The sequence below is a fragment of the Meleagris gallopavo genome, chromosome 8 (assembly GCF_000146605.3).
Source record: "Meleagris gallopavo isolate NT-WF06-2002-E0010 breed Aviagen turkey brand Nicholas breeding stock chromosome 8, Turkey_5.1, whole genome shotgun sequence".
In the NCBI taxonomy this organism is placed as follows: Eukaryota; Metazoa; Chordata; class Aves; order Galliformes; family Phasianidae; genus Meleagris; species Meleagris gallopavo.
The window spans coordinates 10,532,989-10,551,483 of record NC_015018.2 but is presented as its reverse complement, the minus strand read 5'-3'; the positions used below and the strand labels follow the sequence as shown (position 1 = coordinate 10,551,483).

General features: G+C 42.9%; 1 protein-coding gene across 16 annotated transcripts in view; it reads right to left on the bottom strand.

Moving 5' to 3' along the window:
- Positions 1–6,968: 6,968 nt before the first annotated feature.
- COL13A1 (collagen type XIII alpha 1 chain) overlaps positions 6,969–18,495 on the bottom strand; it is an 81,105-nt gene continuing 69,578 nt past the window's right edge. For 11 of the 16 annotated variants that reach the window (XM_031554386.1, XM_031554382.1, XM_031554379.1 and 8 more), the window contains 6 exons: positions 17,579–17,632; positions 17,241–17,294; positions 16,525–16,560; positions 13,279–13,365; positions 9,329–9,367; positions 6,969–7,075 (listed from right to left, as the gene is read on the bottom strand). In XM_031554386.1, the coding sequence (XP_031410246.1) occupies positions 7,043–7,075; positions 9,329–9,367; positions 13,279–13,365; positions 16,525–16,560; positions 17,241–17,294; positions 17,579–17,632 (303 nt within the window). In that variant the 3' untranslated portion in view covers positions 6,969–7,042. Of the gene's footprint in view, positions 7,076–8,779; positions 9,089–9,328; positions 9,368–12,520; positions 12,599–13,278; positions 13,366–16,524; positions 16,561–17,240; positions 17,295–17,578; positions 17,633–18,495 lie in introns of those variants that run through there. The other 5 variants (XM_031554381.1, XM_019617515.2, XM_031554384.1 and 2 more) reach the window with 5 other exon arrangements.

The window sequence follows — 18,495 nt, the reverse complement described above, 5'->3', positions numbered from 1 at the left end:
CGGCCGAATGAAGGCGCGGGGCCAGCTTTTATTTCTCCCCGCCGTTGTGCGGACGGGAGACCTCTGCGCTGCGCCCTGAGCGCTTGCGTAGCGAGTCTGACGGCTGTCGGCGGTGCCGAAGCGATCGGGCGCACGAACGGGCGCCGTAACGCACCTCCGCGACTGATCTCCGGGAGAGCCTTGCGTATAACGGGCTGCTGGTGTCATTCGTGCGCCAACCCCGCGCTGCCTTCTCCTGGGTGATGCTGGGGGGCTGCGGGGAAGGCACAGCGCTGAGCAGGTGGCTCCAGCGCGGCCATGCAGGCACCCGTGCATCCAGCGATCTCTTTGTTGCTGGAAAAACCACCGAGGGTTGCCGGCTGGCTGGAGCTGGAGCTTGGCCTTGCCGGAGGAAATGCTTGTGCCCATATACAATCGCGCTCGGTAAGGAATTTGAGCTATAAGGTGTTCCTCTGGGTTACGTACGCTGTGGCCGTTTCCCAAAGGAAAGGGTGTGACTGGTGTCAGCCGGGCGCCCCTCGCTGTGATCCTACTGAGATGCTCTGCCCACAACGGCTGGGCTTTGGAATGGAAATAAAGCAAGTTGTTCAACAAGAACCGAACACCTGTGCTTTAATGCTTTGGAATCGCTTCTCTTCCCCCACTCTGGGCCCAGAATGTTTGTGATGCGTGATGAGGAGTGGTTTCTCATTACAGCCTGACCTCAAGGGGCTTCTCTTTCTTCTCCTTGGGTACTTGGCTGTGCAGGGCTCCTGGGATGGAAGCACTAGAGATGGGAACCTCTGTGCCAGAGCTGGATGAAACTGACTGCAGCTTTACTGGTACATGTATGGGGCACCATGCTATTGCTGTAGTGAGATAGCAGAGGTTCATGTCTTTTTGTAAAAAAAGGATCCAAATACATTTAGTTCCCAGCTCTATGGTCAGTGCTGAGCTGAGCTGCGACACACAGAAGCAGAAGGCAGTGGAGTTGCCTACATTACACGATGAGGATGTAATGAAGGTAGTTTTCTCTCCGCCATTCCTGCTGTGCGGAGGATGACTGACCACCCAATGTTCTTAGTCAGGCTAGCTCTGCATTCTGGTCTGTTAAAACTAGTCATTGGGGGAAAATTGTTAACAACTGGCATTCCTCAGGCAGAAAATGGACAGCATTGGATTGAGAGCTTGCAGAGACTGCCCTTGCTAGGTTATGCAAAGACCATCTGCCGGTTGACTTCTCAGTGCAAACACAGGCTGTTACTTTGTCAAAATAAACAACCTATCTATTGACAGAGCAGTTATAGACTGCTGACTGCCTCACTCACTAGTGAGCAGAAGCACAGCCTGTTTATGGCACTCTTGCTTTTGGACAGAAGCTGTTATATCTCAAACATAGCAATGAATATTTCATAACGTCAGAACTGAAAGCTATGGCCTCGCTCTTGCTTAAGCTGGCGGGCATCCAGGGGAGCCCTGGCAGTGCGCTGATGTCAAGTTCTCTGGAAGCTCTGACTTAGATATGTATATAATCCGGGAGTTTTATCAAATCAGTACAAGCGTTGTCATGTCGTTAGGTTAGCCTAATACGATCAAAATTGATGTGCGTATATTATGGCAGTAGATAACACATGAGATAACTGAGTTCTGCAAGTAATCCATATTTCTGTCATGACTTCGCTTTTTCCGTTTGCAGCCATCCCTCCTCCATCCTCTGCAGTGTGCGTGGTTTTGTGGTGCTAGTAGGTTGTGCACAGCAAGCACTTCAATACAGTAGAGAAGTTAAATCCTCATGTTTTGGAGAACTCTCTTGCTGTAGACTATTATTAAAATAGGAGCGTATCATTGGACTGACAACATCTTTTGGAAATATTGAAAAAAAAGAATGAGAGATAGAAAAAAAAAAAGGAAATGATATGTTCAGTTAAGGAATAATCTGTAGGGTTTTATTCTCCAGAGCTCAGAAACAATAGCCACAGACAGGCGAGGTGCAGGGAGAGGTGGCATGGTAATCACACGTGTGGAATGACTCCTCTGAATAATTAAACACATCAGGGCCTTGAGCAAAGAGACTGAAAGGACACAGCTGATTCTTTCTGCTCACCACTCCATAGCTCTAAAGGATCGCTATTCAGATATTGAGCTCCTGTTCAGCCAAGAGGAGCAAGCTCCAGGGTAGCAGTCTAATTTTCAGACGTCTCGAGTTAGATGAGATGAATGTACTACTTGGGTACAGTGCGATCACCACAATAGCTGTCATGGCATTCGAAACCAAAGGAACTTTCCCCTTGTCACCATGCCTTGCCAAAAGCAAGCCAACAGGCCAGGTTCTGCCATCCCTAAAGGCTCAGTCTTTTGGATTTTTGTTTGTCCTCCCTAATCATTCTTAGAAAGAAAAAGATCAGATTTTACTTAAGCCAGGTCCCTTAGCAAACAGCTCTTGGATTTTGAGAGTGGAATGCATCTTGTTATTGATTGCCTCAGTATTTAGTGGACGTCACGCCAAACCAATAATCACAGTGATCTAAGTACAGGCATTCAGAATTAGCCTCTGCTTCCTCTGGTCTTGGCTCTATTTCCCTGGTTGCTAAATTTCTCTCAGTGTCACAACTCAAGTAACTTGTGTTTTGTGGCTGAGTTATTTGAGATTTTAGGATAAGGCTGATCAGGCAGCAGGAGGATTTGGGATCTCTGGCCTCCAGTAATACAGCTCCACTAATGTTGCTGCCTTTCCCTTAGCACAGGCACCAAGTCGGACTCTGGGACTCTGTCCATCTATCTCTGTCCAGCTGACTCTGTCAGCTATTTCCATGAGGCTGGTGCAGTGGTACGAGTATGTTTGGGACTTTTGTCCATCTACCAAATGGGTTGAGATGTGCCACCCACCTACTTCCCAGTCAGCAGGATGACCAACTAACAGCAGATGGCGTGGTTTCCTTACAATGTTGATCTGAAAATCATCCCCAAGTGAGAAAAGGGGTCAGAGAATTCATGGTTTATCAGCTGGCGTTAAAAGAAAAGACAAACTATGCATAAGTAAACAGGTATTTTTATAAAAGGGAAAAGAAAGTATGTACATCATACGTAACAAATGCAGATTGTCCTGGAATACGTATGGTTTAAAGACAAAAAAGAATCAAAGCTCTTAAATTACCAAGGAAAAAGTAGAAAAGAAAAAGCAAATACTCGTTCTGGCTGAAGAAGCTCCCGCTAAGGATGAAAAGATGATGGGAAAGAACAGCCCTTTGTTCTCTCCCTCGGATCAATTATTTAGTGTGGAATTTTCTTAAAGGCCTAAAAATTCCAAGCTGCGTCAAAAGGAATTGAAATAACGCCTTAGAGTCAGCAGTATATGACAATAATGACCACTAATACAAAATCATGTTACAGCACTTACAGCAGTGAAAGCCAAATAGCGTTCTATATTTAATATTAATAAAAGTTCAGTATAAGCAGTGTAAAAAGCAAATACAGACTCAGATGTCTCAATCAAACAGTGTTCGAGAGACGCACAGAAGCAATGCCCTGTCAGTGTTTATCCATAACTCATCACTACAGGTGTATTAAATACTGTGCGTTCTATGCCACCAAAGAAAAACTAAAAATCTCTCTTTTACAATTCAAGGAAACCACTTAGGTAACAACTAATTGCTTCAGAAATCATCCTCCTGCAGGGATTAATGAACTCACATCTGACCAGCATCAAACGATGTGGTGCCCAGGTTGCACGAAGGTGAGAGTTGGGTGCAGTGCCAATGACGTGAGCTTTCCAGATGGAAGCACCAAGGAATGGCATGCTTTCTCTACAAGACTCTCCAGAAGGGTGAAACTGCTCTCTCCGTGGCTCTGCCACTTGCGTGCAACGTCAGGGTAAAAGCAAATCTTTGCAGGAGAGCAGAAGGGAAGATTTACTGAAGAAATATTTTGAAACAGTATTGTGAGAAAACAATGGAATTATCACAAAATGGAATTTCACGCTCCCAGCAAACCCCTGCTGGGAACAATAGATTGGCAAACACAGCCAAGAGAAAGCAAGAATACAAGACCCTCTCACATCTATCACTAACACATTTAACTTACTAACCTTGACTTTAGCAGGATTTTCTTAAGCAAATGACAAAAAAAACACAAAAACAAAAAAAAAAAACAACAAACCTCCAATATACTGACTAATTCTGTTTGAGAAAAAACATTCATTTGATAACTTCAGCAAGCAAACAATCAAAGGAAAACTATAAAGCTAAACTGGTCTTGCTATGTAGCATTTTAAACAGTAGAAGCTTTACAGTCAACTCCTGAAACTACTAACATCTACAGTCTTAATTCATGTTCTGTTTTGACAAGAAAGGGCTACAAGAAGGCAGGAAGGATAAATAAATAAAAGTGATTAGAAGAATGATCAAAATGTGATCAATTGAGCGTTTCTAAAAATGCAGAAGAGAAAATACCCATTTTGCTTGGGCCATGAAAACCAGGAAAAAATACAGGGCAAAGGGAGAAACAAAATGTGTAGAAGAAAAGAAATGGTTACCCTCATCCAGCAGAGCATCATCCAGTTGAGTATGCTCAGTGTAAAGCAAAGCCCAAGGACGAGCTCAAGAGGAAGTAAACTGCTGGGTTTAGAGGGGAAAACAATAGCAATAATGTAGGAAGTAACTACCAAGAGCGTGCCGTTCTCAAGAAACATCTTTAATTGCTGGTTCAGAGCTTCTTAGCTAAGTCGGTGAGATTTTCGGCTGTAGAATGCTACTGAAGAGAACACAGTGACTCTTGCCAGACTCATTTTGTTATGACAGACCACTTAAGAACAGGAGAGACCGTTTTCAGTCAGCTGGCCTGTCACATAGCCCTTTTAAATTCTCTAGGTGTAGAGTTCTAGAGAAACCATTTCGTCCGGGAGAGGTCACTGGCACCTGGTCCCTAGGCACGGCCTGTGGGGATACATTCATCCCTGCTGAAAATTGGTTTGCCTATGGAAAGCACCATCTTGTTGTTGCACTTAGGGAGAAAAAATAAACAACACAACAGGAATGTCCTCAGGACACTTTGGGTCAGGAACTTCTATAAACTTATTCCAGAAGCCCATTAAAAATATATTTAAAGGGAAACTCTAGAAAAGAGCCAACACACGGCTCCAAAAATATCATTAATAAAAAGAAATGTAGAAGTAATGTTATCAAACTATATACATAATTGTTTTTACTTAAAAAAAAAAAAAGAAAAGTAAATCACAACCTAACCCGTAACCCGTCCTCGAACTTACGTTACCGGTTCGTAACGGGTTACGTTTCCCCCTTTTCCCCCTTTTCCCCTCCCCTTAACCCCCCCAAAAAAAACCATGAAAATAAGAACTACAAATAAAATAGAGTAATCCTTTCATCAGACTGGTTCCCAACTGAAACAACATATTGTCTTTCTGCGGTACTTACGGAATAAATCTCGTAGGTATAAAGATAAAAATTGCAATTAGGGTTCTATTGTTCAGGTGAGACTAGAAGTAGGACTTGTTAATTCTTGAGTTACATTAGAAGTATACTTTCTGTGCGATGGTGAGAAGAGGTGTCCATGGGATACCAGAAGGGCAGGACTGTTCCAGCTGAATTGACCAAGGCTATTTGAATGAAGGTTACTACTTCTGGGGCTTCCCCAACTTCAAAATAGATCAGTATGAACTCAAAATCAGCTCTTTCTCTCTGAAGAAACGAGAGTGGTTTATGATTTAGTTCTGCCTAATGGCTTAGATAACATTATTAGCTGTAATAATGGCCCTGATTCACCAGAGTACTTACATATTCAAATAGTAGCTTTTAGGGCAATGGGAATCACATGCACAAAGTTAAATATGTGTTTTAATGCTTGGATAAATTGGATTCCCAAGATACTCAATGGAGTAGAAATGTTATGAGTCATGTATGCAGTATACGTCTGCAGTAATTAATTTCAGTTTTTTAACATACTGCAAGAGCTTTGTGGAAAAATACTATAGAGTACATGCAAATAGAATTTAACCTTCAGCAATGGGAACTGAACAAGGGAAGCTGGGTTGGTATGAAATATCCCCAGCTGGATGTCCTGACCCTCCAGTGGCTGGAAAGCATCTTTGGCACCCCGCAGCACCTTGCCAAATCACGATTTTCTTAACCTGAATCTATTAGAACACATCACCGTGGGACTCAACCCTTGCAATCATTAATTTCCATCTGTAAGTACACCTGCGGAGAGGTACCCACCAGAAGGGCCTCAGTAGGACAGCAGAATAGTGTATTTCTTGAGGGCTCCAGACAAAATACCTCCAGGAAGCAAAGCACAGGAAGCAAAGGAACCATTCAGTGAAACTCTTTTGTCCATACTCCTCATTTTCTTTCTCTGACAAGGTACTTCATGCCTTTAAAATCTAGCACGGCTTTCCCTTTTCAGCAAAAGGCTTAGGTCCTTTCTCCTTTACCTGGAGAAGGTGGTGTGTGATGAAAAGGTTAAAGACGGAATCATCAAAGGTATAGGTAGAAGTTTGTCATCTGGTAACCAAAGATGGTAGGAAAAGGTTTCCTCACGCTCTCTCAGAGCAGCACTCCAAACTGAATACATAGGGCTTGACTGACTTTTTAGAAGACAACTGTTCAAGAGGATTTCTTTCCTGGATCAAAGGATCCCCCTACTGAAATACTGTCTGTCTTGCACTCATTTATACAGCAATTGCTGGGACATGCGCCTGATTCTTCATCTGAAGAGTCTGACCACAATAATAGACTGAAGTGAAAACGATCAAAGGAAAAAAATATTAATAATATAAATGGTGTCATTTTCCATCTCTGCCACTGGCCTCTGAGAGAAGACGGGAAGCAAAGCAAAGAGTGTTGTCACACTGACTCCCGTAGTGCTGTTATCTAGGCACAGCTTCCTGGCGTGCAGTTGAAGAACTCTTCCTAAGCTCCAGGGAGGGAACTTGCAAAGCATCTCAGCAAATCTTCAGGAAGGTCCTTCTTGCTTGCTTTTTTTTCTTTTTTCTTTTTTTTCTTTTTTTTTTTGCTGTCATTTCTCAAGCTTCTCCACCCTTAGACTCATCTCACTTTTTGGCTATCAGCCAAGGAGTTTGACCCTTGAAACAGCAGACAAAGGATTTCACATGAAAACAGCCAGTCAGAGCTAACAACAACAAACAGTGACAGCCTGGCTACAGATTTTGCAGGCAGGGATCCAGAAATGGAACCATTGCATTTGGCACAGCACAAACCCAACTTCAACTCTTTGGGGTTGTTCTAGAAATGTGAGGCGTTTACATTTGGGTCGGCACAATTGCACTCTGATTTACAACCTCTGATTTATCCGTAGTGGATGATGAGTTTTCTATTCCCACAGCCCTCATGATCATGCAGCCTGAAACACCTATCTGCTTCAGTCCAAAATACACAACAAAGGTAGGCTGTGATCAGCAGCAACCACCACACGTCACCGTTTTCCTACCCTTGTGATAGGCAAGCAGCTACATTAAGACAACACCACCATTTCTTTTATGACGGAGCAAATCCAAACAAAGGCAGTCCCATGCAGTTACAACCACAAGCAACAGTTACAAAAGAAAAACTATGATAGACAGCAAAGGCAATAGAAGTTACCAGCAGATTCTTCCACGGATCTGTGTTTTTGAGGATGAACTATAGCCAGCATTTTTAGGAAGGAGTGAAGCATTCAAACTACCTACCTTATAGGCCCAATGTTATAAGACCAGATAAGACATTCACTGCAGCTGCTGCTATCACCTTCCCAAACCAATCCTGCCAGCTGGTTGGGGTTTTATTGCTTTGAGTTCAACAGGTGCCTAATTAAAACATTAGACCCTATGGCATCCATGCTTAATTAAGTACTGCTCTTATTACACTAATGGGATATGGTACTGAGAAAACAAGAATCTCTTAGTGTTCCGCAGTTTGCTTTCTTTCTTTTCCAGCACCCCAAGCATCTCATTGCACGTGGAAGAGATTCGTCCAAAGGACAATGCTGGCATACAGACACGTTTGTAAAAATAATGAACATTACAGGGAGTTTATGACTCCCAGGGCAATCCGAGAAGGGAGCTGTGGGACAGGGAGCAAAGGACTCAGGGCAGTAGAAACTCTGCTGCTTTTTACAGGAAACTCAGTTCAGGTTTCCACGCTTCTGCTAACTTTCTGAGCATGTCATGACATTCATTTAGTCTGATTATTTTCTTAATGGATAATTTAGGCTTTAGACATTAACAAAGGTAGGACAAGGAGAATTGTTAAGATGTACACATGCAAATTATGATGACGCACTGCAAATTTCCATGCAACTTTGGTTAGCATTAAAAGAGCCACGTGGATTGGTTTATCTAATAAATATTCATTAGGATATCATTGAGGTATTCTGCCATATGTTTGATTTTAAATTAAGGTAGTTGCAGGCCTATGATTCAGGAAGATTCTTAAATTCCTGGACTTATCGTTGTGGGAGTTAATCCAGGTAAGTAACTGCTAAGGCCAGAGGCAAGAGTCACCCAGTATGGCCTTTGAGGTGTTCCCTTTCCTGCACAGGCACTGGGCTGCCCTGAGGAACTGTGGTTGGTTGCACTTGGCTGTCTGAATCTGCTCATGAGACATCATCTTGTTCCACAACCATGAGTCAGGGAATCTCTAAGTTCCCATTATACCGTGTATTTTCCCAGGAATACCTTAATTAAATCAACAAAAACCTGGAAACGTTTTTCTTTAATAAAAATACATCATATTTTGAAATAATCTTGAATGACTCCAGCTTGAAAAAAGGAAAATTGCTTTAGAAGGTATACAGGGCAGTTCCTTTGGGCACTTTTAATGCAATAATTTATTAAGTTCCTATATCCATCATGTGCACACACGTATCATGTAAATATTACAGCTGTACTCCATGACAAAACAAGCATAATGAAGACATACACAGAGAACTGACAAACAGGGATGAAGGGAGATCTAGTATTTCCTGTACAAAAAATACGCAGCTTCTTGATAAGTTGTAAAAATGCATAACTTCGAGCATTTCAGAGAAGAATGCTGTATAAAAATAAATATTCTATGTACAATAACACACACAGGCCAGTCCAGGGTTAGAACAATCACTGCAAAAGAAAAGATAAACAAACGTTAGTGTCAATTTCTCAGCCACGGGGAATGCAATTCTCTCCTTTTTCGACCCATAAAAAAGAACACTGGTGTAAAACAAAGGAGAGTTTTGCTCCCTGCTTCTCAGAGGTATGGTCCTGGAAAACCCATGCATGCCTCCACACCTATGCTGCTCACAGCCAGACAACATGCACTGCCAACTCAGCACAGCCCCACCATTTCCAAGATCGTTTTACCTTATTCCAGCAGCCTTGAACCGGAAGGCCATCTTCTCCCTGCAGAAGCATGAATGAAATAGCAGTTTAGGACACAGAAAACAGTGCAAAGAATGAGGAAAAAAGGAATGGATTCACTATTACAGCTGCAACAAACAGTCTGAACCAGGGTTGGAGGAATAGTCGGACAGATATTCCTCACCCCCTTGCAGTGACCCAGGCTTGTGGCTGAGCCCAGCTGGAAGCAAGGCTGGGGCTGGAGGGGCTGCCTGCAGGCTCACACCAGGGCCATAAGTTTGTGCACATTTCTCCAAGGAAGGTGCTTAACCTGGCTTCCCTCAGGGAAAGAGAGGAACAGAGGAGGAACAGAGGTCCTGTTCAGCTAGGGAAGTATAGCAGGAGGTTGGCCATGGAGAACACAAGATGGCAGGTCTATATCCTAGGCCTGGCTCTATAGCACTGAGGTGAGTTATCATGCCTGGCACAGCAAGGCCAGGCAAACCCCAGGGGCAGCACTAACTTTGGTTCCTGAGGAGGGCCTGGAAAAAATTCCATCTCCTTTCCGCCCTGTGTTGAAAGGTTTGCTTTATCACGTGGCAGACTGCTCAGCTGTCCCCTCCTGCCTCTGAAAGACTCCTGCTCCAGAACCTCAGCTGGCTCTTTGAATGATTGGTTTTGTGTTTTTTGCCCCAATAAAGTCAGTGAAATTTCTATAAAATACCCTCTCAACGCTGCAACTCCAAAACCTTGAGCTACAAGGCCAGGATGCAATTTTATTATTTTTCTATGTTGAAGGTTGGATACTTCAAGGACTTTGCCACTAAAATATGTGAGACTAAGCGTTTGTGAATTACTGACATTAATTAGCACGTAACAAGAGAAAACAGGAACCCAATGTTGATAATAATGTACTCTTGAACAGATGAGCTGCTGAAAAGTCAGGCCCAAGAAGCTACATCTGCAGCATGAAGTCAAACACTTCTTGTGTGTGCATGTCAAACTCTGGAGCTGATTCTGTTCCCCATGAGAACCCAACTGCAGGCAGTGAGATTGTACAAAGAGCCAGGCAGGCACATTTCTTCAGTCAAATGACTCAGTTCTCACTTCCTCAAGTACCTCGTGAGAAAGTACATCATCCCATTTGAGAAGGGAACAAAACAAAACAAAAAAAAAGAAAAGCAAATGCACAATAGCATATTGGGACAAAAACTACCTATCAGAAAGATGCTTAGAAGAGATTCATGAACTGATATGTCCTGATGCTGCAACCATACTGCTTTCTGAATCAATTTTTTGGACTATGATCCCCCTCGTGGTATATTTTCACCCCCCTCTCCTCCCACTATGGGGAAATCCTGAACTTTAGATCAATTAATTACTGGGTAACTTGTGGCATTCCCATTGGTACTCTGGTTGTGGTAGGAATGACTGGTGCAGTGCGTTGCAGGAGGAAATGGAAAGTTAGGTTCATGAAGGAATGGAAAGGCAGAGTTATAGTGTAGGGATCAAAGGAAGACCAGGGTCATAAGGAAGTGTTTGTTGCAGGCTAATTTGCAGAGAATGGAAATGGGACGTGCTTATTAGTATCAAGTATCTCCATCCACACATCAGATGTGTAAATCATTAGTTCATGGCTTCCATAAGCTATGCACATGGATGTGTCAGCAGGATGCTAAGCTTTTAAACAAGCTGGATCAAAACCCATGCTCAAGTTCTCAAGCTAGCTTGCATGCCGGTATGCTGTTTGTGTAAATAAAAATAGCATTTGTATTTCACCAGATTTTCTGTCAAGTTTCCTTAAAAAAATAGGTGTGAAGAGGTGTGCGCTGTAATTTGGCCATGAAAAGCAGAGACAAACAAAAGGCAGTCTGTGGGGACACAGGCAGAGTCTGTGCCTGGCACCTGTGAAATTAGGTGCTGTACTCAGACAAAACTTACTCCATAGGAATTCTGACTATTGGCAGTGGGAGGTGAAACACATGGCTTTTGTTCCTTTACAGGCATGATTTTGCTTCTGAGATTTGCTTTGTACTACCTGGAGTTGACAGAGTGGCAACTGAGGCTTTGCAAGTAGTCACCATGCTGCTATGAAGAGATAATGGCAGCATGTTGAGGACAGAGTGCTGGAAGGAACACTATCGCTAGCACTTCACAGAGGCCAAATAATGGAGGCTCTCACAATGACAACTCCAGGGCTAGTTTTCCCAGGAAACTAGAAAGCCCTGCTAAATATGGTATCGTGTTTTTCCTCGGGATACATTTTTCCAGCCAGTTGAAGGAACTGATACTACATCTCTTGCAAATGAAAGCAAACACCTTTAAATGAATGTAAGACTTGGAAAGGTCATCCTCAAGCAAACCTAGCCATGCTAAATGGGAGCGGGAAGGGCAGGAGAGCACAAGTCTCAGGGTATTATGGAGTGGTGCAGACATCTGGAGGGGGCAACAACCTCACCCAAATGCAGCACGTCCACAAATGTGAATGAATAAATTGGTGTTCTTTAATGGGATACTTATGAATCAGTTGAGGTAAAGTGTTCCTGAATATCTTTTGTGCTACAGTAGTTGGGTTAAATGAAGCGCTAATACAGTGATCGCTTTTTAATATTAGAATGAGACAGATATGGGGAAATAGGTGATTCCAAGTTCAAGATTTTGGATGCTGTGGGTACCGTTTTCATTTCAGGGAAGAATCACAAACAGGAATTATCTAGTGGGAGCTGAGGGAGGTAAGTGTCTAGTAACATCTCACATGGGCCTCTAACAGCTATATTTTTCCAGTCAATATTCAGAATGACTGAGTAACACAGAGCAGTGTCAAACTGCTAAACACATACAAGCAATTAATGTTAATGAAGTATAAAAGCATTTCAGCTCCTTGGCTCAGAAACCAAGCTAGTGCAGAGGCAGCCTTCGTGTGTTAGTCTAGCAGAAGTTCTCAAAGTGAAGGCAAAGCGAGAACTGAAGCAGCATTTAAATTCTCATTCCTGCTGCATTTTCCCTCATGCCATAAAATAACACTGGCAGCAGCTGTGAATCAGAGGAAGAAAAAGACTGTTTCTGACAACAGTGGTGTGAGGGAGGTGGGATGGAGAGAGGTGAGGAAGGAGCTGTCATACATCTCTAGGGCATGCAACTACACGGAGGTATCAGAAAATAACAACCAAGATATAAAAGCAAACAAGCATGCAGGAAAGGGAAGGTACGCCATACCAATGGGCATGGGGCATCCAGCCCGTCCAGCCCAGGTAACCCCGGCTCACCCTTCTCGCCTTTAAAACCTCGGAGACCCTGTTCATGAAATCAACCACTATCGTTATTTCAGTTGATGCCAGTCACCTCCATGGCACCGGAGGACAGGCACGGTCCTGCACTGGGACTGTCACAGGGCACTCTGCCGCATACCCAGAACACATACGGCACTGTTCTCTGTTTTAGTTTGTCTGTGTGATCAGCTGCCTGTTTTTCTGCAATCTGCAAATCAGTATAACTGAGTTAAACTGGAGATGATGGGAACAGTATCTCATCTGTTTTCAAATCATCCGTTCTTCCTACCTTCACTGGAAATTCCAGCATGTGGATTTCTAGAAGCACGAAGCATGAGTGTTCCTGGGATTTATGGTCATTTCTGGCAGCATGTTCATTGCAGTGCATGAGTTTAGATGAAAATGTATACATACTCATAAATTTACATCTAGATTTATAGACAGTGTATTTTGGCAGAAACATATCCCATTGAAAATAACTGAGATGTGCTTCTCGACTGGGTAATGCGGCTCGAGTGTCCTGTGTCATTCTCAGGCAATTACATCGGCTGGCTGTTACTCCAAAGCAACAAAACCAGTTTTGCTCTTGTGAAGACATGATGACACTGAACGCTTCCAAAGAAAAACCATAGCTGGCAGCAAAGGAGGTCCTTTCTTCCCCATCAACACATCTTAAAACAGTACATTTGATAAAACAGAACATACCAACGGACAGGGTGCATCTAATCCAGGCGCTCCTTGGTCTCCCTTATCCCCTTTAGACCCTCTAGAGCCTTTCTTGCCCCTCTCCCCCTGTAAATAACAGTTTAGTCCAAGAAAAAAAGAATACACAAAAGCTTTAGGATCATCCATTTCAAACATATGTCAGCAATAGTTTAAAAATGATGAACACGTAGGCAACATTTTAAAAGAAGAGAAACCTCCCTTTGAGATGGTAAGTGAAGAGCAACATACGGCACTACTAACCTTTCCTAAGCTGTACAAACATAAGGGCCATTCCTAGAGTTCCACCCTGACAGATGATGTAGGCACTGCATCAAAGGAAAGTGGAGTGCCATAGCAGCAGAGCACTGCACTGTTGTTATGACCACTTCTCTGGGCTTCTCATATGTCAGTGGGAAGAGAGGATGGGAAAACCTCCTCCAGACATTATATGTTACTTGCTCTCATCAGCTGGTGATTGGCAGCAGTGCTCTTGAGAACAAGCCTTGAGGCAGAGCCCAATCAGGACCTCCTGTTGTGGTTGTGAGGCATTGCTGGCCCAGGCTCCTTGTGCTGATGTTACTTTTTCTTACTTCTCTGAATTCTCATTTAGAAATAAATTGTCATCCATGGAAACGTTTTAGAAGGAGAAAAAAGCCACCAACATAACCAAAGAGGTGCCTTGTTCTCCTGAAAGGGGAAGCAGTGGGTCAATGAAAGCCAGCCATAGCTGTGGCCAAGGGAATGTCCAGATGTCCTATGGTCCCTTCTCAATGAGAGACGATATGTCCTACCCACAAGCAGGTCAGCCAAGGCTGGGTGTTACATGGTTACTTGCTGGTCATATTGTCAGCAAATCTTTCTGTATAACTGAGGAAATTACCAAAGCTGCTGAGCATAAACAGGGAAAGGGGCTGCTGCACAGGGAATTGAATTTAGGGTCCTCGTGGGGAAGGTTAAAGGAATTTAGGGATAACATCAGACAGCACAGGCTGCTGTTTCTTCTTTAAAATGTGTTAAACTCAAAGCTGGCAGGAGAAATGGATGGGAGAGCAGAAGCAACGAGACGGAATCACCCAGAACCAAGCACTGGAACAGAATGATCCAGGAAAATGCAGCATGGGTTGCTCTGGAGGGAGGAGGAAGGAACCAGGAAGAAAGGCAGAAGAGGAAGGGATAAAGGGGACAAAGGTGGACCTGTAGGAGCGAGGAAGACACACATACACACATGAGAAAAAAATACAGGCATTAGAACAGCAGCAAAGATATCAGCTTAGTAGCAGAAGATAGGGTTGACACTTTTTCAGATGGGTTTTCTGAAGGGCTGTCTGCTCCCATTGTAACCTGGGGCCACCATCTTGGCTCTACGTGTCCCAGGCACTGAACAACAGGCAGCAGGAGGGTTGCTGGGGTTTAAAAAGCACTACTTGGCCTAAATAAACTAAGAAGGTGCACAGAGGGTTTTGGCAAACTGTTTGGAAGCTTAACAGAGTTGATTCTCAATTTTTAATGTACTCAACACTGAAAAGCTTCATATGAAAGTGCCATGCACACTGCAGCTGTCCAGAAAAAAAAAATAAAAAATGAAGTAAGGTTTCCCAAGGGAACACATCTCCCACTTCTAAAAAGCCAGGTGTGGTATCCCTGGACCCACCCCCTGTAGAACAGGTCAGGTCAGAACCTTTTCTTTAACTTCACAGATTTCTTCTCATTCATTTTGAGGTCTCCTGGCTGAACTGTCACAGTTTTGCCAGCAGTTAATTTGGGGGAGATTGCCCCTCACTTCTGAGGAGGTTCTGGCACAGCAGCTGTGCCCCACTGAGGGAAAACTAGTGCTCAGTTGGGAATACCTGGCAGCAGAGCAAATCCTAGGGAACAAGCAGTGGGTCAAGCTCTCCTAAATGGTGCTGGTAAGATGTCTGCAATGACTTCAAAGGGATGGAGGCATTCAGACAATACAGCTGAGAGCTCAGGGAAATCCTAGTAGCTTATCTACAGTCAGTGAAAAACCCAGTGAAAAACCAACTGAAGAAGTCTAGGAATTCTGTTACGGCCACTTTCTGTTTAGAAACCACATAAAACAAAACATCATACATCTTAATAAGGAGGAAATTAAGAAGCAAAGCCAGAAATGGAGTAATTAAAAAAGGGGAGAACTTTGGAGCTCCCTGGATACCTTTCTCCCCTAGTTTAAGATGCCAACTGGCTACTGCTTTTCAGAACTGCTCATTCTATGCAGAGTAAGATCAGAAATACATTGCAGATAAGAACAGAGAACACTCACTATGTACAAAAAGCAAATTCATATCATGAAATCACTGCATGGGCATATGAACTTATTTTCAGGTGTATTTAGGTGATACCAGAGTCTTATGAAGAAAGTACGCATCTGTATGCGTGAGTACACGCAAAAATACATACACATGTACTATATTAAAGTGCTTGATATATTTACACAATTGTAATCTTAAAACCATAATCCAGAAGTCATTTACATTTCTAAATATAAATTATATTCAACTGTTCGTCTTTTTTCTGTTTTTAATCAGAAATGTTTGGGGCCTTCACGAACAAAAAACTCCCCATGTCACTGAAAATTGAATGGAAGAGGAGCTTCAATGCATGCTTTTTACTCATGGCTATCCTTCTAGAACACAGGTGTTAAGGCAGAAGAGCAGCCATTTGCAATATTGGTTTTGACCCAACTCTTCAGCACATCCACTCAGGGCAAAGCCTGAGAAGACTTCATGTCCAATTCTTTAATGTACATGAATTTATCATGTCCGAATTTCTCTCTTCCAGATTCTCCAGAGAATCATTTGCTTGAGGTCAACCTTCTTTTTCATGCTTCAGTGCAAATTCAAAATTAATGTTGTAAGATTTAGCAGCTGTGTCTCACTTTGTTCTCACGATAGTTCTCATAGTTTTCTATGCACATCACAAAACAGAGAGTAGGATTTCCTAAAGTGTGACACGTTGGTTTAACTCTATTACACATGAAGCCCTATGCTTCAGTGACAACAGAGTTGTGACAACAGTGAAACATCAAAAAATCCATCCTGCATCTTTCAGAGAGATATACTGTGATGTCCTAGAGGATGACACAAACTACAGGTATCACCTTCTGTATTTTTACAGGTAGTAAAGTGATTAATGTGAAGGTCTAGCAGACAGAATTACATGCTAGCTATCTTTACATTGTCCAGAAATAACCACTGTGCAAAGAACAAAATTTGCTTGGTAACTTACCCGGATTCCTTTGTCACCTGGCAGACCTTGTAAACCCTGAAATACATCAGCACAAAAATAGAAATACTTTAACATTGTATGCCCACTCAAAAAGAAGGATTTGTGCCCAAGAGTTTGTCCCTTCTGTTTATATCAGTTACTAGATGGTAAAATTTAACATTTCCCGTGGACGACTTCCTTCCCACTTCTGTTAGATCATCCAGGCTAAACACACACCACTGCTTTTTCTCTAAGACAGAAGCAAGACGAGCTGAAAGAACGGAGAATTAACTTCACTGAATGCAATTTTTGTCACTGTGATGAAAAGACACTGCCTTCTCAATGCTGGATGCCTACCTGTGTTATCTACTGTAAGGAACCTGCTTTAGCAGAGGGTTGGACTTCATGATCTCCAGAGGTCCCTTTCAACGCCTACAATTCTATGATTCTGGACTAAAATATAAATCCTGGGAGTCTCACGCAGCTTCTTTTGGTAGTTTGAGGACTGTGGTAAGTTAACAGTTCCCTTCAGCTTCGTCTGCCTCATTCTGAATGACTGCTCTGAAACTACTCAGCTCTTTCTTTCGCTCCCATAGGATATTTAAGCTCTTAACTTTGGTTATTTAACACCTAACCTAGCTGAAATTGCAAATGCTATTTGCAGCAGCAACTTAAGCTATCAACCACAAGGAAATAGGCACTTGTAGATAACAAATCCCTAGTACTCCTGTACTTACAGGAAGTCCTGCTGGTCCCATTGGTCCTACAACTCCAGGATCTCCTTTACTACCCTGAAATAGAGACAGAAGAGTAGAAACTTTACACACCCATTCAGTATGAACAGGCAGCACAACAATGACTAACAAAATATTGCAGAGGAAATGTAAAAGATGTGTTTTAAAGCACCTAAATCCCCAAGAAAAAGACAGAAGTCAAAGATGCCAACTGTGGGTCTTACATACACAGAGAAAGAAAAAATCTAGCTCCTAGAAAGACATAGAGCTTCTCCATTTTAAGGAGCTGTCATATCTTCAAAGAAGTTACAAAGTATTGCTCAGTTTTGAACCAAACTCACCCTTTCTCCTTTTGGTCCTGCTGGTCCCGAAACCCCAATTGGTCCTGGAGTACCCTGTAGTTGCAGGGAGGAAAACACATCAGGTCATTCTTATTGTGGGGCTTTGTTAAAGCCAGGAGATGTTGCTGCTCCTTCAGGAAAAAGCACAGCTGAGAAGGACAGTTCAGTGTTTAAAGGCATCTAGCACCACTACAGCTTTCAGTGATGGTGGTGATGGGTTTGAAGAAGTTCTTGCATGCCATCCAAAGAGTATGCATGGGAACTGCACCAGCACCATCTCACAGAGTGTCATTTTCTAATTTTGAAGCTACACCTTGATGGTTGTTACAGTAAGCATTTCTATTACTGCCACGATGGAATTTTTCTCTCCTGTTTGTCACAGACAAGGCTGAAAGCTGTAGCAGAACAAAGGCTATTTAGAAATATAGTAAGTGACTTTCTTTTCTTTCTATCATTTCCTTCCCTGCAGTGTCAGCTGAGTTGGCAAAAATAAAAGAGTTTGCAGCCAGTCATGCAAGTTGAAAGACACCTGTGAAACTTGTTTTGGAGCACTGCCTGTTGAAGGGTCCAGACCACATTCTGCAGCCTAGATAAAGCACAGCCTTCAGATCTGTCCCGTGCATTCACCTTCCTAACTCCAAAGTGTACTTCTGTCACATAGTGGCAACAGCTGATGTTGTGAAAAGGCTGCAAGCAAGGTGATTGTGGAGAATGACAGGGTGGAGATGGAGACCCTTCACAACAAAGCAGATAGGAGAACCAATGTCATGGAACCATGCAGAATTTGTCTTGTTACTGAGATGAAGTGGAACAAGTAGGCTATGATGCTGGGATCCAGACAGACTCACAGTATCAAAAGAGACGAGTTTGTAACTTATCACTTCTCATCCTTAAGTTTAAACCCCTCCCCTCCTCCC